Here is a 25,820-nt window from a genome sequence, read left to right as displayed (position 1 = left end):
TAGCTGTTTATAAGAATTTATAACATGTCTAGATGAATTTTTGGTTGGATTCAATGTTAAACCGCCTTATTGAAACTCAAGAACAGATATTTTTCTGGTGTAGTTCGCTAAGCGACCAGGAGTTCGCTGTAGCGAACATGTTCGCTGAAGCTCGCCAATGCTCGCCATGAGCAGGTGACTTCCTGGTGAGGTTCGCCATGTCTCGCTAAGCCCTCGCTTAGCGAAGGCCTCTGTGACAGCAATTTTTGTTAATGTTTGTAAAGTGTGTGTATCCATGTATTTGGTTTCGTTTTGGTTTGGAATTATTATATGTTTAATAATTGTGTTGTGTAATGGCATTTATATAAAATGTCAAAGAAGTATATGTATTTTTGTATATCGGGTTGTCCGATAAAGAAGAATATCAGTTCGTCTGATAAAGAAGTTAAATGGATTATGTTATCCATGTAGTGAGCAGTAGCTTCGTGCTAAGTGATTATCATATGTTTGGTAAATGCATGGCATTCATAAATTCATGCATTATTTAGGGATATCAGACTTGTCTGATAAAGAAGGATATTGGACTTGTCCAATAAAGAAGGATATCAATGGTAAGTTCCTTGATAAAGAAGATGGTACCACATGCATTAGTCGTGTCTAGGTTGGCATGACATTGAATGTTTGGCATTAGTCGCATTTGAGTAAATGTGCAATTATGTGTTATGTGTTATGTGAGTTCTTTGTGTTGTCCGAGACGACGTGAAACTATCTGGTTGTGTAATTGTGTTATGTGTTATCTGGTGTATTGCTTATTGAGGCATGTGTGTGAGTTAGTAATACGTGATAGGATGAATATAGGTGCGTTTCTATATTCGTATGTATGTGATTATGTTTACTAACTCTCTACCTATTTGTTATGTGCTGGACCTTTGGGGGTTCAGGTATTTAGGTCGAGGTCTCGTTGAGCTTTAGCTGCAGATCGTTTTGGTGTGGAGCACTTTTGTGAGGAGCTAGTGTAGGCTACCTTTGTATAGCTTTGTTAAGTTTAGTTTGGTTGTGATGTATATTAGTGCTCTGGTATTTGTAACATCGAGTCGGGGATCGTTTGTATTCCGTCGTATATCGATGCGAACATCTTAACTTATGTTTTATGTTAATGAATTATCTTTTGAACTATTTTGTTCATTACTTTGAAAATCCTTTATTTAATGTTTTCCGCTGCGACGTTTCGTGTCATGTGCACGATCGTTTAGAAAATGTTTTTCCGTAGCGCTCCGGCTACTTATCTTTAAAAAGTTTTTAAGATCACGTTTTTAAGGGTAGTTAGTTCGGGGTGTTACACTCTTCATTAGACCATTTACAATGATGTTGAAAATGAGTGTTGAATGGGCATTAAACACTAGTAAACCATTGAAGAGGAGTGTTGAAAATGGTTGTTGAATAATGTGGATGAGAGAGGTGTTGAACAAATTCAACACAGTTGAATGGGGAACGGAGGGACGCGTGGCGCGTTTCTGTTCGTTGATTGTACTGTCTTCCTATATTGTTATCTGTATTATGTTACCAAACTCAACAACATTGTCGAAGACATTATTTTTAGTCTCATGAAGTTATTTTGAAAGTTATTTATATTATGGAAAATTGTTTTCTGAAAATTATTTTGTTAATCTTTATTCTTCGAAGTATTATTGCAGACAAATATTATTTTTAACATGATCATATTTATCAGTAAAGCAACAATATTTTGAATTTTTGTTTCGCTGATACACTTTTTAATAAACTAACTAAATTGATTGTTGTGTCAATTAATTATATCACAACAATTTAAATCAACTAATTGTTTATGTTTATAAAATTAACTACGTTGAAACCAACTTCTTAACGTGCAATGCGCCGAAGATCCCTTATAACCTAATTCCCATGCGTACTACCCAGTTTTTTTTAGAAGAATAATTTACTACATGGTACGTCAATGGCTAGCAAAAGTCTTTTTTTATTAACAACTTGGAGGTGTGAATTGAATACCAACATGTTCAATTTTAAAAGTTACATTTTATTTACATATAAAATACAAGTGCGATGTCCTCGTGAGCTTAACTCAGTTGATAGGGACATTGCACTTTATGTGCAGGAGTCTGGGTTCGAACCCGGGACACTCCAATTATTCACCTTTAAGGTGGATTTTCTAGCCACTAGGCTACTTGACAAAAATATATATATAATTACGGTAGATACAAAACAAAAAAAAATAATACAAGTACGGTAGTTCACAAATCCCAGCTAAATTGACAGAAATACCAAAATTGTAAAGTCGAATGTCATGATCAAGATACAAAATGCAGTCCTCCATTTTATATGTATTTTCAATAATTTGCCATTTTATTATGTAAAAAAAAAATTACATTTAAATTAATAAATGTTTTAAAGACATTGTTTAAGAAACTAAAAGAGACGATTTTTACATAGAAAAATGATATGCAAGATGTTAGAGTGGAAGAGACTGATAGAGAGGGAATAGTTTCATCAATGAGGATTGATTATTATTGATCTTAGAAATACAATTTATAGGGATACAAATTGTAGTGTGATACTTGGTTAACATGTAACCATGATTAAAGTAACTAACTCAAGTTAGTTACTAACAATCTAACAAACTAAAGTAGTTACAACAATCAAACTAATAACTAACTTGCTAAGCAAGTAACTAACAAGTTGTTGATTGTTTTCACCAAGTCATTGGATTGTATTTCTCAATACACCTCCTCAATCCAATGTCTTGTCTGCAATCATGGTAATGCCTACCATTTTCCTTAATTCTTTGAATCTATCAGCCTTCAGTGGCTTGGTCATGATGTCTACAATTTGAATTTCTGTTATGCAATGCATCACATTCAATTTGCCTTTGTTGACTTGGTCTCTTAGAAAGTGATACTTGGTTTCAATATGCTTTGACCTTCCATGTGCAATGGGGTTCTTTGCCAAGCTGATTGCAGACTTGTTGTCAACATTTAATCTCATAGGCTTCACATAGTTGATCTTCAGTTCTTCTAGTAATTAAGGATTCAAGCCAAACTGCTTGACAAGCTGCTTGTGTTGCTGCTATATACTCAGCCTCACATCTAGTTCTTCTAATTGATCGTTGTGTCAATTAATTATATCACAACAATTTAAATCAACTAATTCTTTATGTTTATAAAATTAACTACGTTGAAATCAACTTCATAACGCGCAATGCGCTGAAGACTCCTTACGACCTAATTCCCGTGCGTACTACCTAGTTTTTTTTTAGAAGAATAATTTACTACATGGTACGTCAATGGCTAGCAAAAGTCTTTTTTTATTAACAGCTTGGAGGTGTGAATTGAATGGACTACCAACATGTTCAATTTTATAAGTTACATTTATTTACATATAAAATACAAGTACGGTCTCCTCGTGAGGTTAACTCGGTTGGTAGAGACATCGCACTTTATGTGCAGGAGTCCGGGTTTGAACCCGGGACACTTCACTTATTCACCTTTAAAGTGGATTTTCTAGCCACTAGACTATTTGACAAAAAAACAATACAAGTACTTGTTTACACTGATTTTTGGTAAACAACCGCTAGTTTAAATTAATTACTTGAGAAATCAACTAGTAAATCTCGGGACAATTGTTCATGCATGGAAAAAGAAGTTCGAATGTTCATCATTAAAGATATCCTTATTTTGCAAAAGAACAATATGTTCGGTTTATGAAACATAAATTGAATGCGAATAAAAGTAAGTTCACTCGAACGAGGGAACCAATTAAATGCAGAATTTGTAAATGCTTAGAAAATAAAGACTTATGAGAAGTAAATTTGCATTTAGAATGTAAAAGTTACAAAGTAAATAAAATGGTTCACTGATTCATACATCTTTCTCGAGTAACTCGTTTCTCGCTTTAACATGGGTACTTTGAGTGTTTGAGAATTTGTGTAAATGAATTGTGATCCCTACTTCGACTATACAGACTCCTATTTATAGAAAACCACATAACGTCTACTTTAACGTTAAACTAGTAACTGTTGGCCACGCGTCCCTTTGCATTTGAAATGAACCAAAGCCTTGAACCGTTGTAACTGTCGAAGTCGAATCATATTTGAAGGATGAAAAATACTCGAAGTCCACAATCCTGAGTGTTTCGATTCATGAATTTCAATCGAATTAACCTTCTACTCGAAAAACAGCATCTCTTCATAATTTGCAGACTCATATGAAGCTATCTAAAGAATACTTTCCATCAGAACTCTCTTATTCTTGAAGACATTTAAAACCTGGCACTATTAAAGCCATTTAACAAGTATTTAATGTCTTTGGAATTAGAGATGAAAACATATTTTAGCTCAAGCTAAAATATGGGATAACAAATTGCCCCCAAAAATGCCTGTTTCGATTTGAATGATTCGAATGAAATAAGAAAATGGCATTTTTAAAGTACTTTGTCATGTACCACCTTCATTCTCTTTGCTTCGAACGGATGATATCATAGCATTAAAGGATAACCGCTTCGTTTCTAGCAAACTGTCGTGTTCTGCACTATACTTGAGTAGTGGGACACGTGTCTACTTGGGAAGTTGAATCAGAAAAGGCAAAAGGCGCCTTTTTTGCATTTTAAATTAAATTTTGATTTTAATCAAAAAGCTGCTATAAATACAACTCCATCACTTCAGTTGAAACTTTTCCAACTTCCTTCATCATCTTACACGATTCAAAGAAACCTTTCAACCTCCTTCTTTAATCTTTGAACGCAAAAGATTTCAAAAAGCTCTCAACTTTCCCGATCTTTAATCAATTTCTTCAAATCGTACCCTTTTCAGATCTCGGATCTGTGTTTTTTATCTTCCCTTTTACAGTTTCCATGGCGTCTTCTTCCGATAGAACTGAAGTTCCTTTTGCTGGGAAATGGAACGAATTTATCATTGGTGATGGTGGAATCAAATATGTCCCAGAGCCTAGAGGCATCAAAGAACACAAGGAAATTTGGGAAACCCAGGTAATGATTCCTTTTGCTATTAATAAAAATGTCTATGCTTTTGGTGGCCCGATTCCGGATGCAATCAACTTGACTAGGGAAGTAGATGAGATATTTCCTTGTTTAGAAACTTGTGAACCTAGGATTTTTGATAGTAAACCTTACAATTTCGAATATCTGATGACTAACTATAAACCCTTTCGATCCCATCCTTACTACGGAAACACCCTTTACCTTACTTGGCTTGATCGAGTAGAACATTCCTTTGGCAATTTCTGGAAAGATTATGGGATCTTCGAGCTAGTACAGTTTTCTAGGGTAGGGCCTAAGTACCAACCTGAAATGCTTATAGCTGCCATGCATTTCTTCGAAAAATCTACCAATACTTTTCAGTTTAAAAGTGGTATGATGACTCCAACCCTATTCGATGTGTCAGCCATCACAGAGTTAAAACCCACTGGAAAGACTTATAACCCTTCTGATGCAAGTGACAATATCACTTTGAACTATAAAGAGAATGCCTTTTCTGCCTATATCCTCAAACATTCAGGACCTGAGAATGAAGAAGTCTCTGATGAGGAACATGTAGCTTTCCTTAATTTATGGCTATCCCATTTTGTATTCTGCTCTCGATCTCTCCAAATTGCTAGGAAATTCATTCCCATGGCTGTGCAAATACATGAAGGAAGCCATTTTGCTTTAGGACGCCTTTTGTTAGCAACCCTATATGAATCCATTGGTGAAGTATGCGACAACCTGAAAGGTCTGACCCCTGCTAAATCAAAGTCGAAGAAAGCTGCTACAGACAGAAGCTTTCAAGCTACTGGGCCTATGTGGCTGTTGCAATTATGGCTCAATGCCACTTTTGAAAAAGAACTTGGCTTATTCATTCCGACTGAACACCAAGCTTCGATAGCTAAAAGGGAAGTCGAAGGTACTCGCTTGATAAAACTCCAACCTAACCCTCTCGAACAGAATTCCCAACAACTTTTCATGAAGTACATGAAAATTTTCTTAGCCATAGATCAATTCAAACCTGAACATGCTCCTTTTGTAAAGAGAACTGTTGGTCCTTATTGGTTTGTCGAAGAGATGCCTGTGCTAAACCCAGATGTTGAGGAAGAAGTAAACGAGGCCTGGACTTCTTACTTAGATCCCACCATATTATCCATTCGAATTGGTACCTTATCTTCTGAATATGGATTGGTTGGGTATCAACCAAATCTTGTCTCCAGACAATTTGGGTTTTCACAGATTCGACCCAAAAACATGTATTTGAGGAAGAAAAACATTGTGCTTGGGACTACAGTTACTTCTACTCTGTATGAGAAATATTTGAAGGTTAGTCGAGACCACATTTATGGCTTCGAGCCATTTGATTTCAACCTCTCTTTTTACTGCACTCAAGAATTTGCCAACTGGTGGAAGCAATACTTTTATAGTAAGCACCTGGGAGATTCAGCACTCATCTCCAGGCTGGAGAGTGGTTTTACTCAGCCTCAGATCAATAAAATCGAACGGCAAATCAAAACTGCAGGTAACTTGTATTTTAATGTATACTTTCCTCTTTGCCATATACTCCTGTGTTTTTCGATCTAAACATTTGTTTATATCTCTTAGTTACAAAGAAACAAACCACAGAGACTGTGAAAACAGTTAACGAAAAACAAGCACCAAAGCCTGTCAAAACAGTTGAAGAGCCTGCTAAGGTAATTCTAAATCGAAACTCTCTGATTGAATTTTGAAAACTTCTATCCCTTCTAATCTATTTCCTCTTACAGGCACGTAAAAGATCAACCAACACCACTTCTACTGAAACTGGCCCATCGAAGAAACCAAAACCTAGCATTGTAGTTGATAGTGAAGAAGAAGAGGTTTAATTCTTTTCCTTCTATTCCTTATTTATTATTTTTTTTTTCAAAACTCATCAATTCTAATGTTTCTTGTTTCGATCTTCACTAACAGGAAGAAGAGGAAGCAAGCTTTCAAAGGAAAAGGAGTCAGCCTCCTGTGCGCATCGAAACGACTACTTCAGAAAATATTTCTGATAGCCCTTCTGCTGAAGAAAAGGAGAAAAGGAAGAAGGAAAAGAAAGAGAGGAAAGAAAAGAAGAAAGAAGAGAAGGGAGATTCAGAGGATCAAACCCGGGACAAGAAGAAGAAAAAGAAGACCAAATCCTCAAGTGATCCTTCTGCAGCCAACCTTAAAACTCCTTTGAATTCGAGTGAGCAACAAGAGCCTACCCCTGAAGCTGACATTCAAGAAGATATTGCTATGCCTGATGCTACTCTCGATGATTCGAATAACATGCCCCAGCAAGACACCAATCCAGAGGTATTTTTATTACTTTACTTCCGTTTTCTCATTTATGATAAGTAAAGTTATATTCCCTCATATCTGATTTTGTTTTTCAGAAAATCATATCGAACAAGTCTAGTGGTGATACACTCAAAGACAGTGAGACCACTATTTCTGAAAAGATCATACCAGAGCCCAGTCAAGATCAACCAGAGCATCCTGAATCTGCTGAAACTGATAGCAAGACTTCTCCTTTCAAAGAGTGGAACGAGACTGCAGCAGTCGAAATCGAAGCCAATGAAACTTCCTCAGAGGAAGACTTTGATTCTGAAGCCATGAAAGAAGCAGAGGCTGGGGGTTCGGAACTACTACCTGAAACTTCCACTTCAAAGTTATCAGCCAGTCTAGGGCTTCCTGAAGAAGAATTCATTGCTTTGCAAATCCATGACCCTGAGGCTGCTCTGAAACTTCTGATTTCCAAGACAACTTCTGATCCTGTGAGTTCGAGTGGACCGAGTAATTCGACTGCCTCAGATCCAGAGATCAACTCCTCTGTTCGACAAGATTCTCTGATTTCAAAGCTATACCAGGATTTCATCAATGGAGATATCTTGGCCTCAGTGGAGGAACACCCTGCTAATGCTTTTAAGCATAAATCTTTCTTGAACAAACTGCATAATCCTCACACTGATCTCGAAACTTTGGGGAAGGTCATCCAACTCGAATCTATCTTGGACCAATTCGCTACTACTGTGCAAAATCTGAAACGCAACTCTCAAAAACTTGTTGGTCAACAGGCTGCTTATGATGCATTATTCGAGAAAGCCATGGCCGCCCAGTCGAAAGTTGATCAAATGAAAGCACAAGTTCAACAACCAGGTCTTGGAGTTCAAGAATGCAACAACAATATTTCTAAGTGGGAAGCAGAGATAGAATCTCTTCGAGCTGAGATTGTCGATCGAGAGAAGAAGATCCTCGAAGAGAAAGCAAAGCGCTCAAAGATTGAAGAAGCTGTTGCTGCTACCACTCAAGAATCTATTCGAGAGGCTGCGAAAGAAGGTATTTCTCACTTCAGTGCTGCCACTGTGATCAAAGAAGAGATCAAGTCTCTCGAAGATGCAATCAAGATCCAAACCGTCGAAGTTGGCCTTATTAAGGATCATTACGCAGATTTCAAGTCCAAGTGTTTGTCTTAGATTTTCTTTGATGTTCTTTTTAAATTTTAACTATTCGAACAATTATCTGGTTTTATCTCATTTGGTTTGTAACCTTGAGAATTGCCTTTTATGGCATTTTTACTTTGCTTATGCCATTTCAATTTCGTTTCGAATCTTTACTCTGTGCTAATCTTAACTTCTAAAAGCGTTGGTTTATATTTTTTCAAATACTTACCATTTATATTCAATGTTCGCTTTTCTGAAGTTAATTCTTCTATCTCATATGCACCATTCGAAAATACTTGTATTATTTTAAAAGGTCCTTCCCAATTCGGGGACCATTTGCCTAAAACTCTATCTTTTTTGTCCATAGGCAAAATAACTTTCCAAACTAAATTCCCCACATCAAAGGTTTTTGACTTAACCTTCTTATTATAGGCCTTTGCCACTCTTTCTTTTTGTCTACTTAAAGTATCAAGCACTCTTAGCCTTTCTTCGTCTAAATCAACCAATTCATCAAACATCATACTCCAATAATGATCAGTTGGTATCTCCATTTGCCTTTGAATTCTGATGGATTGCAAATAAATTTCCACTGGTAACACAGCATCATGACCGTATGTTAATCGAAATGGAGTAGAGTTTGTTGATTCTTTAGGAGAATTTCTACATGCCCATAAGACTTGATTTAAAGTCTTGTTCCAATTTCTTGGCTTTTGAGCAATATGTTTTCTGATTAATCCAATGATAATCTTATTGGCAGCTTCTACTTGACCATTTGCTTGCGCATAATAAGGTGTCGAAGTCAAAAGTTTAAACCCTGTTTGCCTAGCAAATTCTTGCATCTTTCGACCAGTAAACACTGAACCTTGATCAGTTGTGATGGTTTCAGGAATTCCAAACCTATAAATAATGTGGTTTTGGATAAAACTTATCACTTCTTCTTGATCAACATTGGGCAAGGGTATGGCTTCGATCCATTTGGTAAAATAGTCAATACCAACTATTATGTATTTTTGATTTTTTGATGATGCTGGTTTTATTTCACCAATTAAATCTAATGCCCATCCTCTAAATGGCCAAGGTTTTATAATCGAATGTAGTTCACTTGCAGGTACATGTTGAATTCCTGCATGTTTTTGACATTCTTGGCATCCCTTAGCAAAATCTATACAATCTTTTAACATGGATGGCCAATACATGCCTTGTCGAAATAAAAGCCACTTCATCTTATGGCCTGATTGGTGAGAACCACAAGCTCCACTATGAACGTCAGAGATGGCTATATATGCTTCAGTTTCACTAAGGCACTTTAATAAAATTCCTTCAAGGGTTTTCTTGAATAACTCATTACCAATGATTACGTACTTTGATGCCCTATATTTGATCTTTCGAGGAGCATTTCCAATTGGATTTTCCAGATAATCCACAATTGGTTTCCTCCAATCATTATTCGCTAAATTGTCAATGACAAAAACTTGGAATTCATCATAAATACTACAATCCATTTTTTGATCAGAATTATTTATTTCGTTATGGGACATATGTGCCCCCCAAGTTTTGGCGTTGACAATTCCAAATGCATTGGCTCATGAGAAATCAGTTTATCTTTGATCTCCACTAATTGTTCTAATTTCTCTTTGGACACCTTGTATCCAGAAGCAATCTGTGCTAAGTCATTTGCTTCCTGATTCTCTATTCGAGGCACATGTTCTATGTCAATCGAATCGAAACGTTTCAGTAACGCATTCGCTATGACAAAATAACGAATCAAATGTTCTTTAATACATTTGTACTCTTTTGTCAGTTGTTTCAAAACTAATTCTGAATCACCTTTTATTTTAATGTCTTTTGCCCCCAGGCTCAACAGTATTTCCAGACCTGCTATCAAAGCCTTATATTCAGCCTCATTATTTGAACAAATACCATTGTTTTTATATTTAAACTTGGTAGGAATTTTTTGTGGGGAAATTATTAAGACACCAATTCCTGTTCCATGTTGATGTTTAGATCCATCGAAGTACAAAATCCATGGCTCTAAAGCAACATAGTTCTGGGGTGATTCGATTGCTGAATGATCGACAATAAAATCGGCCACTATTTGGCCTTTAATTGCTTTCAAAGGTTTGTATGAAAGTGAATACTCAGAAAGAGCTAAAGCCCATCTACCAATTCGACTATGCAAAATTGGTTTTAACAGCATATGCTTAATAACATCATAATGAGAATAAACATAAACATCAATAGGCTTTATATAATGCTTCAATTTCATACAAGAAAAATACAAACAAAGACAAAGCTTTTCAATACTACTATATCGAGTTTCAACATCATTAAGAACTCTACTTAAATAATATATGGCTTTTTCTTCACCATTTTCGTCCTCTTGGGCTAACATACTCCCTAATGTTGTATTAGATGCTGAAATATACAACTTCATAAACTTATTTCTAATTGGAGGCATCAGAGTTGGAGGATTAGACAAGCCTTCTTTCTTGAGTCGAAGCAATGGTGAAAAAGCTTGAGCCTTACCACTTAGATTCGAAATGAATCTCCTCAGAAAGTTGATTTTTCCCAACAAGGATTGAAGTTGCTTTTTGTTTGTTGGAGGCTTAGTCTCCAAAATAGCCTTTGTCTTATTTTGGTTTATCTCAATGCCTTTTTTATGCACCACAAATCCAAGGAAATCTCCTGCATGTACACAAAAAGCACATTTTAATGGATTCATTTTTAATCCATATTTCCTCATTCTTTCGAATGACTTTCTTAGACAAACCAAATGATCATTTTGTGATGATGACTTAACAATAATATCATCAATATATACTTGCATAAAAGTATCTATAAAATCATGGAAAATTGAGTTCATTGCTCTTTGGTATGTGGCTCCAGCATTTTTCAATCCAAACGGCATCACGACCCATTCATAGGTTCCTAAGGCCCCTGGGCATCGAAAAGCTGTTTTTGCCACATCTTCTTCAGCAATAAAAATTTGATTATATCCAGAATATCCATCTAGCATACTAAGATACTCAAAACCTGCTGCTGAATCTATTAGCATTTCTGCCACAGGCATGAAATATTCATCTTTCGGGGTAGCATTATTTAAATCCCTAAAATCTATACATATCCTAAGAGAACCATTTTTCTTAATGACGGGAACTATATTTGCTAACCATTCGACGTACCTGGCAGTCCTGATGAATTTGCTTCTCAGCAGCCTTTCAATCTCCTCTTTGATTTTAGACAGGATTTCTGGTGCAAACCTTCTTGGTGATTGTTTAACTGGTTTCTTGTCTGGTCGAATAGGTAATCTATGTTCGACCAAATTTCTGTCTAAATCTGGCATTTCATTATAATCCCAAGCAAAACAATCTTTGAACTCTTTAAGGAGTTCAACCAGTTTATCACTCAAGTCCTTTGGGATATTGGCACTTATGTACGTTGGCCTTTTGATCGAGCCATCTCCAATATCTATTTCCTCCAAAGGATCCTGGGCTTGCATCTTTTGACTAGAATTCGAAGGATCCTTTTCAAATCCCAATGGTTCTTCATCATAGATGCAATCCAACTTTTGGATAGTTGGCAATGCTTTGCAATCTTCACAATTATTGGCTTCGACATCCATATTCTTTTGCAGCATAGTGGCTTCCAAAGCCATGTTTATCTTGTTTTCGGCCATATAAGCCGAAATCTTAGCCCAAGCATTGGGCTTAGTCATCGTGGTATTCTTCAAAGTCCCACCCAGTTGGGCGAAATTTGCCTTCATCCACATATGGACCATCATCTATCTCCTCTATCTCCTCTCTCTCCCAAATGAATCCATGAGTTGGATCTAATTTGACAGAATGGTAGACATTATCAGCAGGGGCATAGGCATATCCTTGTTAAGTACATGGCGAGATATTCTCCAATTTCTTATCAAATGAATGCTTGGTTATGTGGTGTGTTTCGGCCCTAAAATAACTTTGATCGGCTTCGATATTTTCCACTACACCATCTTCTCTCTAAATACTCACCCTCTGATGGAGAGTCGAAGGCACTGCTCCTACACCATGTATCCACTCCCTTCCTAGAAGCAGATTGTAATTGGCAATCGATGCCACAACCAAAAACAAAGTTGGCCTGACAGTGCTGCCAACCGCTACGTCGACTTGAATTGCCCCCAGTGAAAAACCAGTCTCACCTTCGTAATTCGAAGGAACGATGTTGTGAGGGTGCAAGTCAGTAGAAAACTTACCAATCTTGGTAATCATGAACTCTGGCATCAGATTTACTGCTGCTCCTCCATCAATCAGCACTTTGTTGACCCCCACATTGTTTACTTTGGCCTGAATAAAGAGGGGTTTCAAATGATTCTTCATTCCCTCAGTTGGCCTCTCAAAATTGGCCATCTGTTCCTCTAAACAGCCATTATTCATAACATAATAACACATTGGCTTATGTAAAGTCAATTCACTTTCATCGAACTCATCCTCCCCTTCAGTTACTTCTGACCATACGTCATACTCAGCAGGCAGAATAGAAACTACATTCACCAGCACATCAAATTCAGGATCTGAATCAAGAAGATCCTCATCCTCCAAGTTTCCTCTTCGATCTTGTCATCAACATTTTGATCAGCCAATGGTTGAGACAATCTTTCTTTCAGAGGCCTTCTGGTCGCTTCGACCACCTGCTTTCCTTTGTTGTTTTCTATCTTCTGAGCCTCCTGAAGTGAGAGTTTCTGTTGGCGTTGATGTCTGCGCCATTGTGTTCTTGTCATGGGATTCTTTCCCATGTAGTTGTTCCTGTAAGCATACTTCTTCGAATCTCCAGGCTGACTCGAACGGCTCTTACTCGAACTTCCCTTGTCAACAGAATTTCTGACAAAGTTTGATGCATGACCATGAACCCATTTGTTCATTGGTGAGTTGTTGGATGGCACAAAAGTACTTGAGTTGCCCAACCTTTGATGTATTGGTTTGGCATGCGCCATATTTTGTCTTTTCATTGGCCTTGACTTTGGCCAATTCTCTTTGTTTCTCATGAACAGTATAAACTTGTTAAGGCCCTCAATAGCCTTCTTATCGAATACAGCACTGCACCTTGGGCAAAGCATAACTTCAGACTTGTTAAGCTTACACCTTTGCAGAAAATCAATTAGTTCCTCTTCAGCCCTAGGGTATACCACTTTCATCTTCTCGTAGTATTCATCTTCTGGAATAGAAACTAATTGTGCGCCTCCTGACAGGTCCATGGCATCGATCATTAAGCATTCGACCGGTTCCACATAGGAAGCATCTGATATCTGTAATGGATCCTCATCAATTTTCATCTGGTGTTTGGACTTCTCGCCAAACTTCAGCCTTCCATCTTTCAAAGCTTTCTGAACCAGATCCCTGAAAAGAACACATTGTGAGGTTTTATGACCCAGAAAATTATGAAATTTACAAAAACCTCTTTTCTTTTGTTGCTCAAGGGGAGGCGCTTTTAGCCCCTTCGGAACAACAATTTGGCCATCAGTAACCAATAAATCAAATATTTCATCACATTTAGTTATGTCAAATGAATATGTCTTAGCAACAAATTTATCATTTTTTGGTTCGACAGGATTTTTTCCATTCGAAGGTTTTAATAATTTACAGACATAAGGAGGGCCAGGTTTTAGTTCGGCCACATTGATTTCATTATCCTCTATGTCTTCGTAATTTATCACATATTCATCATCATCATCTATTGTTTCGACATAGGCAATTTTTTCCCTCTTTTGAAACTTTGATGATCTAGCCTTTTCAGCCTTAAGGTGTTCGACCTGTCTCACTCTATCTGCTAACTGTGCCATGTCTCTTAGATGTTGTGTATCTAATTTCTTTCGAATCGAATAATCTAGGCCTCCAGCAGCCATTTCGACTAACTCGTGTTCAGGCACTTGGGTAAAGCATCTAGCCTTGAGTAACCTGAATCTATTCAAGTAATCATCTATGGACTCTGGCATTTTTCTCCTAACACTGGCCAATTCCTTCAAACTAATCTTAGATTGGCCCATGTAAAACTGTTCATGGAAAACCCTTTCCAATTGAGCCCAATGATGAATCGAACGAGGGGGAAGTGTTGTGAACCAAGTGAAAGCATTTTTTGTAAGGGAATTTGGGAAATATTTCAATCTTAAATTTTCATTATCTGCCAAGTTTCCTGCTTCGGCAAAAAATCTTGCAACATGCTCCACCGTTGATTCAGTTGTATCCCCAGCAAACTTTGTGAATTTGGGAATTTTCCATCCCCTTGGCAATTCAGTCTGTAGCACATACTCAGACAAAGGGGAAACGAAGTTAGGCCTGTGCAAGCCAACATTGAAACCATTTTGGGTTAATATCGTTTCGACTAGATTTGCCAAATTATCTTGTTGTGCAAAATTGTTTCTTTGCACATTTCTAACTACTTCGTCAGCGTTCTGATTTCTATTAACCAAGACTATCCCAGGATCTTGAACTTGGTTCACCACTTGGACCGGTGGTTCCTCTCGCACCACTTGTGGCGCTCGATTATTAGGAACTTCATCCTCATTGGGGAAACCCTGATTTTGAACATGCGCTTGATTTCGAATGGGTTGAAGGTTTTGGTTGGGCATTGCAGGTGTGCCAAAGAAATCTGCGATTCGCCCCATCTGATGGGCTAACAACTGATAGTTGTTATTTGTGTTATTAATTAAAGGATTTAGGATAGTCCCTAATTGTGAAGTTAAGGTATTAACCATTTCATGGTTACTTTCGTCCATTTATGTCGAAAGGACATCATGGTTACATTTGTCAGATTTTGCTGGCCAATGTCTCTGGTTCTATTTCCCACAACAGAGGCTGCTGGGGAAGGCATGGTACTCCCCTCAGGATTAGGATTAGAATTATGTAAACCTGCCATTAAAGATGTTGGCATGCCTAGTCCTGGTTGATTCAACAGAAATGATCGAATGGGGCTCCTTAGATCTTCATAACCAGGTTGACTGTTCCCCACATTGTGATATTGACGAAGTTATTGACCCAGATAGAGTCGAACTTGTCGAAGGTATCGTTACCCCTATATTCCCAAAACTGACTGAGGGAGCGCTCGAACCAGATGTTCCAGAGCCTTGAGCCATGATTGTAGCGTTACTATTCGACGCTTGCGTTGGCTGTCCCTCAGGATTTGGAACATTGTTATTATTGTTTTGATTGTTATTTGGTGGTCGAACCATTTTTGATCGAGATTTAACACTAGTTAAATTGGGTAAAGACTTCCCACTCCTCAAATGCATACAAAATCAAAACATATAACTTTGAATACCAAACTGCTTTAGTATTCGAACAGGATTCTTAGAAAACAAACTTCTGATTTTTGGTAATAATTTCCCCACTGGGCGTGCCAATTTGTTTACACTGATTTTTGGTAAACAACCGCTAGTTTAAATTAATTACTTGAGAGATCAACTAGTAAATCTCGGGACAATTGTTCATGCATGGAAAAAGAAGTTCGAATGTTCATCATTAAAGATATCCTTATTTTGCAAAAGAACAATATGTTCGGTTTATGAAACATAAATTGAATGCGAATAAAAGTAAGTTCACTCGAACGAGGGAACCAATTAAATGCAGAATTTGTAAATGCTTAGAAAATAAAGACTTATGAGAAGTAAATTTGCATTTAGAATGTAAAAGTTACAAAGTAAATAAAATGGTTCACTGATTCATACATCTTTCTCGAGTAACTCGTTTCTCGCTTTAACATGGGTACTTTGAGTGTTTGAGAATTTGTGTAAATGAATTGTGATCCCTACTTCGACTATACAGACTCCTATTTATAGAAAACCACATAACGTCTACTTTAACGTTAAACTAGTAACTGTTGGCCACGCGTCCCTTTGCATTTGAAATGAACCAAAGCCTTGAACCGTTGTAACTGTCGAAGTCGAATCATATTTGAAGGATGAAAAATACTCGAAGTCCACAATCCTGAGTGTTTCGATTCATGAATTTCAATCGAATTAACCTTCTACTCGAAAAACAACATCTCTTCATAATTTGCAGACTCATATGAAGCTATCTAAAGAATACTTTCCATCAGAACTCTCTTATTCTTGAAGACATTTAAAACCTGGCACTATTAAAGCCATTTAACAAGTATTTAATGTCTTTGGAATTAGAGATGAAAATATATTTTAGCTCAAATATGGGATAACAGTACTGTAGATACCAAAAAAATAAATAAATAGAAGTACGGTAGTTCACAAATCCCAGCTAAATTGACAAAAATACCAAAATTATTAAGTCGAATGTCATGATCAAGATACGAAATCCGGTCCTCCATTTTATATGTATTTTCAATAATTTGCCATTTTATTTTATTATGTACCAAAAAAAATTACATCTACATTAATAAATGTTTTAAAGACATTGTTTAATAAGAAACTAAAAGAGACAATTTTTACATAGAAAAATGATATGCAAGCAACTTCATTTATAAATTAGCGAGGTGTCGTTAACACTTACCATGTATTTTAATCAATGTATGAGCTGGAAAATATTGGCGTTAATGGCTAATTGCAGTAAATTACAAATTATATATAACAATAGTCTTCCTCTTCAAAAAATATAACAATATTCTTATGATATACTAGTATTAACAAACTTTGATTATGTCTTAAGAAACTATAAACAATTATTTTTAACAACATTATTGGGATATTAATTTTCACAAACTAGGTGCAATATATATAAATAATAGTATCGTGATGTAAGGTGTGAATACCAAGACTTTGATTCTTTATTTTATCAAATCACATTGACCGGAATATATATGTGTTCGATGAGACTCGACAAGATAACTATAATAGTAAAATTCCAACCGCAGCCGGCAATAGTTTTCCATTGAGAAAAAATCTTTCTTTTCTCTTATATTCTTCTTCTTTGTTCATTAGAGATCATTTTTATCTAGAATGTTCCCTCTACATTTATTTTTTTTCTTCTTTTAATATAAATAAGTGGTCTTCATATTGATCAAGTTTTTTCTTTGGTATTTTTTTTGGGATTTCGTTGTCCGAGTGTGACGTTGTGTTGTTGGTCGTCTTGTGCGATGTTATCTCGTATTGTTGCGGTGTTCATTTCAATTACAGCTTCAACCAATGATTTGGACATCAACGCTGCAAATTCGGAGGCATGATACTCCGGTGACTAACTTTAACTATCATATATATTATTTGTTGCAGGCATTTTGTCGTTGTATTATATGCTATTAACTCGGATGCTGTGAGTTTTGTTTGCAGATTCATCCTTTACGTTTTTAGCGATGTTGATTATGTGATTGTATTTGATGTAATCCGTCAATTTAAATGAATACCATTTTGTTTATGTAAAAAAAAAACTATAATAATACTTTAGTAAAAAAAGAAAGAAAAAAAAAAACCATAATAGTACTGTCTTTAGTTTTAAAATTGTTTTTAAGACTAAAAAAATTAGGTGGTAAAAGATCGAACCAAAATTAATACTTGGTTACGTTAAAATTTTCTTATGGAATATAAGATAACATAACACAACAGATCTTATGTTATCTTATATTTTCGTTTAGTGTCTATTTTAAATTTACAGATGAAAGAAATTATGCATATAGTAGTATTTCATAAAACAGGGGCTATCATTTGTGTTGTGAATTCTTTTAATAGTACCTTGTTTCATTTCTTTCGTGATTTATGTTGTGAATTCGATTAAAAATCACACCAATAAATGGAACTTGATGTGTGGAGCAAATACGATTAAAGCAAATAAATAAGTGAACGGCAATAACAATCACAAGAAAAGATAAAACGACGATAAATAAAGAACACAATAGAATTATTTATCCAGTTCGGTCCAACAATGACCTAGTCTAGGGGAGAGAGCAACTCTCTGTTTCACTATCAAATGAAGTACTTGATTACAATGAAATCCTCCAAAGAGTTACAAGAATTAGCCTTGTTCCTCATTCTACCCTAAGCCCGAATTTCTTCCGGTGACCAAGAAATTCAATATGAAAGTGCTTCCTAAGGTGATCGATCAATCCCAACCCTAGTGTTTGCCCAAGAGAAGTTCTCTTATAAATCTTAGTCTTTTGTTGGCTTTAGAAACCCTAAAATCCCCTTTAAAAAGTCAGAAAACGCAGTGCCTATAAATAGGCTCGCACAAGAGGCGGCAATCAAAACTGTGTGCTTAAGCAAGCACCGCGCCTCGCGCACAGGGCAGCAACTCAACCTGTTTTTTTCTGATCATAATTTCAAGGCAAATACAACAATTTATTTGTTGGAATTGTAAAATTAAAATGCAATGGTTTTCTTTCAATATTTGTAACTTCTTTTGGAGTTTTATCTAATTCTTTCATCAACGTTTTGGTATTCCTTTACAAAAACTATAATTTTTATACAAACAAGATCAGGGATGGGCATGAAATGATAAGCATCTTAATTTTTATAAATTAACATATAACATGAGAGTTACGTACTTGACTAGTTAGCTCAGGAAACTTGGCTGTTTCCTCCACAACTATGTCCCTGTTCCATTTATGATCCAGATACTGTTTCCACCCGTCATCCGGTACCATGGATTCACCATATGTAATCTCAGTTCCCACAGACATTAATTATCGTTATATCGGGAGTCAACAAAGGTTTCTGCTTTCTTAACTCTTCATATATAGTAGGTGATCTCCCAGTGGAGAATACTAGCAGAGAATTACGGCGATAATAAGCTTCCCATAGTGCATTAAACCTGAGAAGAGAAAGGTTTTCTGAATCATCATGGTCTACCTGCAATGAATCATAAAGGCTTCACCACATTTTTTCCCACAAGAATCATCCAAAGCCATATCATTATCGAAATTATATTTACCATTGTGTAATCAAGATCTGAAACTATCATTAGATTGGCAGAACCATTGAGTCGATCCATAAGATTTCTCTACTTTTGTACGACAAGAAATCCCCAAAGTTGACCTTGTAAGTATCTCCACAAATATATACCTGCAAAATTTCCACTAGCTTTGGGTCAAAATAATGCAATTTAGACTAGTCTCCTAAAATCTCTGTTTTTTTTTAATACCAAATGTTAACAAGTTGTTAAGCCTTAATTAGTGAAACGGGAGAGTCTTAAAATTTGAGTTTGAGCTAACTCAACCCTACAAAGTGAGACTCTTAACACCCACTTCACGCCTAGGACTAGACATATGGAGATGGACCGGAGTGTTGTGATAGAAGGTAGACCAATGGATCATGGACAGACTATGATACCATCTTAAAATTTGAAATAAATATTTTTTCTGAAACGACAAGTAAAAAGGAACGAGGGGAGTATTATTTATTTCTAGACACCATGTCATTATTGTCGCTCCGCCGTGAGTATAAACTATAAATTTTTCGGCAACATTCATCTATTTACCTTTATTTTTTTTAATCAAATTGCTCTCTGTTCAAATTGCAGCATGACATCAAATGGTCATTATTTTATCTGATCTTCCACAGTTTCATAATCATCTTTGGTGGAAAGTGTTTGGCAAAGGTTCTCATGGCTGTGCGGATTAATTGTGGTGGCATTTTCCGTGATCATAGCATACAATTAAATTTTTCGTGAGTTTTATCTATAAATTGATTTTTAATAGTAAAGTTTGATTTTTATCCCTACTATATACCTTTTTTAATCTAAAAAATATGAAAATGAGCAAAAATAATTACCGTATTTTGTAGTTGCTGCTGTTGTTAGTAACTACCAGTTTTGTGACTTTAAATTACATACAACAAGGAATCAGACACAAATAAGTAAAAAATATATTTAAATGATTTTGATGATAATAAAATGGAAAATAATTGCTAAACTCCAATTATAAAGACATGAATTATGTACGATTCATGCATTATTAGCAATTGATTTTTAGTGTCAATTTTTCTACCACACTTAAAATTGTGAAGATGTATCAAACAGGGCATCTAGAAGAATATAACAAAAATAAATTTTTACCTTAGTTAGTGGAATTCATGAAAATGCAATAAACTTTCCATAGAATAAATAAAACACCGTAATAGGCAAGGGATACTAGGAAGAGGAAAAACAGAATACATGATAGACAGACATTTTTATTCAAATAATAATAAAATACAAAGAAGAAAATCAAACAAGAGAAACTTAATACATTCAAAGTTCGATTGTACATTTCTACGAACTCCTTTTAATCTTCAAGTTCAACAACCTTAACATGTTTGATATGTGATATCTTGTACCAATCTTGTCCAACTTCTGGCTCGTATCTTCTATATAATTCAGGACAACCACTCATTGTTAAACCTTGAAGGTTTGGAAGGCGATGCACATCTTCAGGGAGTGAAATCAATTTTGGACAGTTTACAATTTTAAGGATCTTGAGAGAAATAAAAGTTGACAAACATTTAGGAAGCTCCTCAAGATTTTCACAGTTACCAATAATTAAGGTATGTAGGGTGTTTGCACATCCTTGAAACCATTGTGGAAAAGTAACTATTTGAGGCAAGGAGTTAAGACGAATTAACTTTAACTTTAACTTGGGTATTTGGTTGTTGTTATCACCCATTGACAATATCACCATATTACAGTCCATAATGATCAAACTCTCTATATTTGGAATGATATGAAATGGCAATGACTTCAGATTCCCACAATATGAAAAACTTAACAATTTAAGTTTAGGAAATTGTATTCCTTCAAAAGAAAACATCAAATTATCACAATTAATGAATGCTAGAATTTCTAGAGAAGACAATTTGGCTAACTCTTCTGGGAAGTTAGATTGCTTTGTGGTTATATATAGTACTTGAAGTTTGATCAAATTTCCTATTTCATTAGGCAATTTTAGTAGATTTTCACATTCAGAGAGATCCAAAGTTTGCAAATTTTGGAGTTTGCAAACAGAATCAGGAAGCCTCTCCAATTCCTTACTTTTTTCAAGATTGATATATCGTAAATGTTTCAACTTACCAATGGAGTGGGGCAAATTTTTGTATCTAGATTTATTTAGTTTCAAAAGTCGCAGGTATTTGCACCTTGATAGACAAGTGTTCAAGAAAGGTTTACTGTTTGCTCCATCAGGAAAAAGTATGGTTCTCAACCCAGTGGGAATTGAAATTTGGCCAAGCAACAAATCATTTTCAAGAACTGACAAATGGCGGACATTCTCTCTTATATTTTTATATTGAAAGTTCAACAGTTGAAAATCATCTCTTGCAACATATATTGCAAGATCATGCACCAAATCGTGCAATTCAAAAAGGCAAAAACTAGCGAAATCCTCAAAATTTTGAAGAAAAGACCTTGACCATAGAGAAACTCAAATAAGAATTGTACCAAAAATAAAATACAAATAAGAATTGTACCAAAAAAAAAAAAATACAAATAAGAAAATCAAACAAGAGAAACTTAATACATTCAAATTTTGATTGTACATATCTAGGAACTCCTTTTAATCTTCAGTTTCTTGTAATTCAACGCTAACTTCTTTGATATGTGATATCTTGCACCAATCTTGTCCAACTTCTGGCTCGTATCTTCTATATAACTCAGGACAACCACTCATTGCTAAACTTTCAAGGTTTGGAAGGTGATGCACATCTTCAGGGAGTGAAATCAATTTTGGACAGTTTTCAATTAAAAGATTCTTGAGAGAAATAAAAGTTGACAACCAGTTAGGAAGCTCCTCAAGATTTTCACAGTTTTCAATACCTAAGGAATGTAGGGTGTTTGCACATCCTTGAAGCCATTGTGGAAAAGTAACTATTTGAGGCAAAGACTCAAGACTAACAAACTTTAACTTCAAATTGGGTATTTGGTTGTTGTTATCACCCATTGACAATATCACCATATTACAGTCCATAATGATCAAACTCTCTATATTTGGAATGATATGAAATGGCAATGACTTCAGATTCCCACAATATGAAAAACTTAACAATTTAAGTTTAGGAAATTGTATTCCTTCAAAAGAAAACATCAAATTATCACAATTACTGAATGCTAGAATTTCTAGAGAAGACAATTTGGCTAACTCTTCTGGGAAGTTAGATTGCATTGTGGTTATATATAGTTCTTGAAGTTTGATCAAATTTCCTATTCCATTGGGCAATTTTTGTAGCTTTTCACATCCAATGAGATTTAAAGTTTGCAAATTTTGGAGTTTGCTAACAGAACCAGGAAGCCTCTCCAATTCCATATTACCTTTAAGACTGAGACATCTTAAATGTTTCAACTTGCCAATGGAGCGGGGCAAATTTTTGTATCTCGCTTTATTTAATTGCAAAAGCCGCAAGTATTTGCACCTTGATAGACAAGTATTCAAGAAAGGTTTATTATTTGCTCCTACAGGAAAAAGAATGGTTCTCAACCCGGTGGGAATTGAAATTTGGCCGACCAAATCATTTTCAAGAATTGACAAATGGCGGACATTCTCTCTTATATTTTTACATTTAAAGTTTAACAGTTGAAAATCATCTCTTGCAACATATAATGCAAGATCATGCACCAAATCGTGCAATTCAAAACTGAAAAAACCACCTGCATCTATACAATTTTGAACAAAAGACCTTGACCATAGCTCATGCAAGAGTTGCTTTCCAATATCTCCCTTATTTTCACCTTGTTTTGGTGTTGGAAGAAAACCCAGTGCGTTCCAAAATGCAGTAACGTCAACAACATTCTGAACAGTTCTCCTTTCAAATAGGGAGAAACATGCAAAACATCGTTTTAAGTAAGAAGGTAATTGATCATAACTCAATTTGATAGCCGGCAAAATACCATCATCTTGTTGTGGTAAATTCCAAATCTCACTATCTTTGACAAAATTCCACTCTCCTATATCAAATTTTAAGTATAGGGAACTCCCCAATGTTCTTATAGCCAAAGGAAGGCCTCCACATTTTCTCACAATATTTTCTCCCACCTCCATCAATTCTGGATGTTTTTTATCTTCTCCTTCTTTGAAAGCCCATTTAACAAATACAGACAATGAATCACTTTGAGAAAGACCTTCTAAAATGTGAGATGTGTTAGTGCTCATCACATCAGCTGTTTTATGGCTACGTGTAGTCACTAGTACTTTACTTCCTTTAGCACATACTTGAATTAAATCCTTCAATTTTTCCCATTTGACCCGATTCTCGTTCCATACGTCGTCTAGGACGAGCAAGAACTTTTGATCGGCAAGTGTATTTCTTAACTGATTTTGTAATTGCTCTATATCAAAGTTTTGAATGTTTTCTCGTTGAAATGTATTAGGAGAAGAATCACAAGCAGAATTGAGGATTTTAACAAGTAAATGCTTAAGTTCAAAATCGTGAGAGACACATGCCCACATCTTTTTTTGAAAAGCCTCGCCTAAACGTTCATCATTGAACACCAATTTTGCAAGTGTAGTCTTTCCCATACCCCCCATTCCCACGATGGGAATAACAGATAGACTTTTATCATCACCATCTTGCAACAAGAGGTCTATGATTATTTGTTTATCATGCTCTCTTCCTATGACATCTGACTCAATTATATGAGAATGAGTTAATTCGCGCTTTTGAACAATACGAGTATCACTATAATTGTTTTGAAGGCCAAAATTATGCCTATCAGCTGCAACCTTAGTTAATCTCGCATTGATATCTTTGATTTGATGTGCCATCTTGAGGCGATATGCTAGTGGATTAGAACTTGAGAAGTAATGACGTACCTTCCTTCTAATGCTACCAGAGGTGTTGACAACTTGCATCCGCAATGCCTCGCACTCGAAATCATCGATGACATCTTCGGCATCAGAGAAGACATGCTTAATCTGTCTCAACCATTCACGCAACTCATTGTTCTGCCACTGCTTTTGTTCAGCATCCAATAACACAGCTTTGATTAGAGATGAAGTGTCTTTGATCCGTCGTAAATCGTCATACACACCTAGTGCCAAGGAAGCTTCATCAAGAACTCGAGAAGTAAGTTTGCCTATGAATGTCTCGGCAACACTGAAGAGGAGTGATTCTGCCATATGGAATAATTTTGGCTATGTTGTTTTTGATAAGGTAGAAGTGAGAATGAAAGAGCAGGGTTAAGAATGCAATGGTGGATTACAGGAGCCAAGAGGAATTATATAGATAGTAAGTCAATGGCTAGCTAGCAGAAGTCTTTTAGTTTTAACGTATTGTTCAGCAACAGCTGGAAATTAGATGTGAACTAGATAAATAAGACTCGCTCTGTGTGGTTGAAATTAGTTGTTGTGACTTGTCAGAGTTTGGATTCATATATAGTGGTAGGGTTGAGGTGAGGGTATCAATAATGCTTGAATAATGATCTATAAAATTAGCTGTGAGAGAGGGCCGATGCTACGCAAGTGGTCCACCGTGGATCAATGCTTAAAATCATCCTAAATCTTAACTATTTGTTGATAATATTTTTTATAAGTAAAAATTACAACTCCTCTCGTTTTTATGGCTAAAAAAACTACATTATTAACGTCAATTCAGTACGAGTTACATTTGTATTTTATATTATTTTAATCAAACCGGTGTCAGTCATTATTTCAATCATTAAATGAAAATAACCATTAAATTATACTTTTAAACACCAACATATATTATCAATAATATTTTAAATATTTTTTATATACGGGTCCACAATGGACCACTTAAAGATGTAGTGCATATTAGAATTTGCCGTGAGGGATATGTACCGGACTCATTTATCATGGTAGGGTGGAGGGTATTAATGTGTATTCTTATCTGTAAAAGTGTTAGGAGTCTCACATTGAGTAAATAATTGTGTTCAATATAGTACTTAAGTTATGAGACTCTTCCACCTATTATATAATAGACTTTTGAGTTGCGCTCTTCTCGTGTACTAAAGTCCTCACATAATTAAGTATTTATATTATTTAGGTAATGAATACCTTCTTTTTTTTTCGTGTGAATACAACAACCTTTGAATAAAAGAATCATCACTCCCTGAAACTTGTAAGACTAATGTATGTTCTTGTAGTACAATAGGCATATGATTTTAGCCATTTCAAGCACTGTCTGTGTAACGACCCATTTTTCGTATTCGTATATTTTATTAAATGTTATTTTATTTATTAATTGGCTTTTATTATTTTAGTGAGCGACGAATAATTATTTAGCCGAGCGTAAGTTATTAGACGCGAGAACCTTTGTTTTGGGCTTAATGGGCGTGAGAGGCCATTTGGGCCTAAGCCACTTGGGCTTGGTTCATGACTTTAGGAAGTAGTATAAGTAGTAAGTCAAACCAATGAATAGTATCACAATTATTTCTTTGAGAAGTTAGAAGTTAGTAAGCAAGAGCAAAGCAAAAACCCTAGGAAGAGGAAGAGAGAATCACGAGCAAGAGAGAAGAGGAAAGGCTTGGATCA

The 25,820-nt window shown here is 35.6% G+C and overlaps 5 protein-coding genes and 1 pseudogene across 5 annotated transcripts; all 6 read right to left on the bottom strand.

Annotated features, from left to right (window-relative positions):
• Nucleotides 1-8,605: 8,605 nt before the first annotated feature.
• LOC123891730 lies at nucleotides 8,606-9,937 on the bottom strand. The gene is made up of 2 exons (XM_045941631.1): nucleotides 9,630-9,937; nucleotides 8,606-9,332 (listed from the first exon to the last, which is right to left on the bottom strand). Exons 1-2 carry the CDS (start codon nucleotides 9,935-9,937, stop codon nucleotides 8,606-8,608), a joined length of 1,035 nt encoding a protein of 344 aa, XP_045797587.1.
• Nucleotides 9,938-12,436: 2,499 nt separating this feature from the next.
• On the bottom strand, nucleotides 12,437-12,823 carry LOC123891722. The gene has a single exon (XM_045941625.1). It carries the CDS (start codon nucleotides 12,821-12,823, stop codon nucleotides 12,437-12,439), a length of 387 nt encoding a protein of 128 aa, XP_045797581.1.
• Nucleotides 12,824-12,963: 140 nt separating this feature from the next.
• LOC123891716 lies at nucleotides 12,964-15,186 on the bottom strand. The gene is made up of 2 exons (XM_045941620.1): nucleotides 14,357-15,186; nucleotides 12,964-14,257 (listed from the first exon to the last, which is right to left on the bottom strand). The coding sequence occupies exons 1-2, from the start codon at nucleotides 15,184-15,186 to the stop codon at nucleotides 12,964-12,966; spliced, it is 2,124 nt and encodes a 707-aa protein (XP_045797576.1).
• A 3,122-nt stretch (nucleotides 15,187-18,308) lies between these two features.
• On the bottom strand, nucleotides 18,309-24,274 carry LOC123909788 (annotated as a pseudogene).
• Nucleotides 20,505-24,655, bottom strand: LOC123909784 (disease resistance protein RGA2-like). The gene is made up of 2 exons (XM_045960677.1): nucleotides 21,781-24,655; nucleotides 20,505-20,549 (listed from the first exon to the last, which is right to left on the bottom strand). Exon 1 carries the CDS (start codon nucleotides 24,444-24,446, stop codon nucleotides 21,891-21,893), a length of 2,556 nt encoding a protein of 851 aa, XP_045816633.1. The 5' UTR covers nucleotides 24,447-24,655; the 3' UTR covers nucleotides 20,505-20,549; nucleotides 21,781-21,890.
• On the bottom strand, nucleotides 20,628-21,875 carry LOC123891707 (disease resistance protein RGA2-like). The gene is made up of 2 exons (XM_045941613.1): nucleotides 21,839-21,875; nucleotides 20,628-21,757 (listed from the first exon to the last, which is right to left on the bottom strand). The coding sequence occupies exons 1-2, from the start codon at nucleotides 21,873-21,875 to the stop codon at nucleotides 20,628-20,630; spliced, it is 1,167 nt and encodes a 388-aa protein (XP_045797569.1).
• Nucleotides 24,656-25,820: the final 1,165 nt, after the last annotated feature.

The sequence above is a fragment of the Trifolium pratense genome, linkage group LG1, assembly GCF_020283565.1.
Source record: "Trifolium pratense cultivar HEN17-A07 linkage group LG1, ARS_RC_1.1, whole genome shotgun sequence".
NCBI lineage: Eukaryota > Viridiplantae > Streptophyta > Magnoliopsida > Fabales > Fabaceae > Trifolium > Trifolium pratense.
Note: the sequence above shows the minus strand (reverse complement) of the source record. Positions and strands in the feature narration are given on the sequence as shown.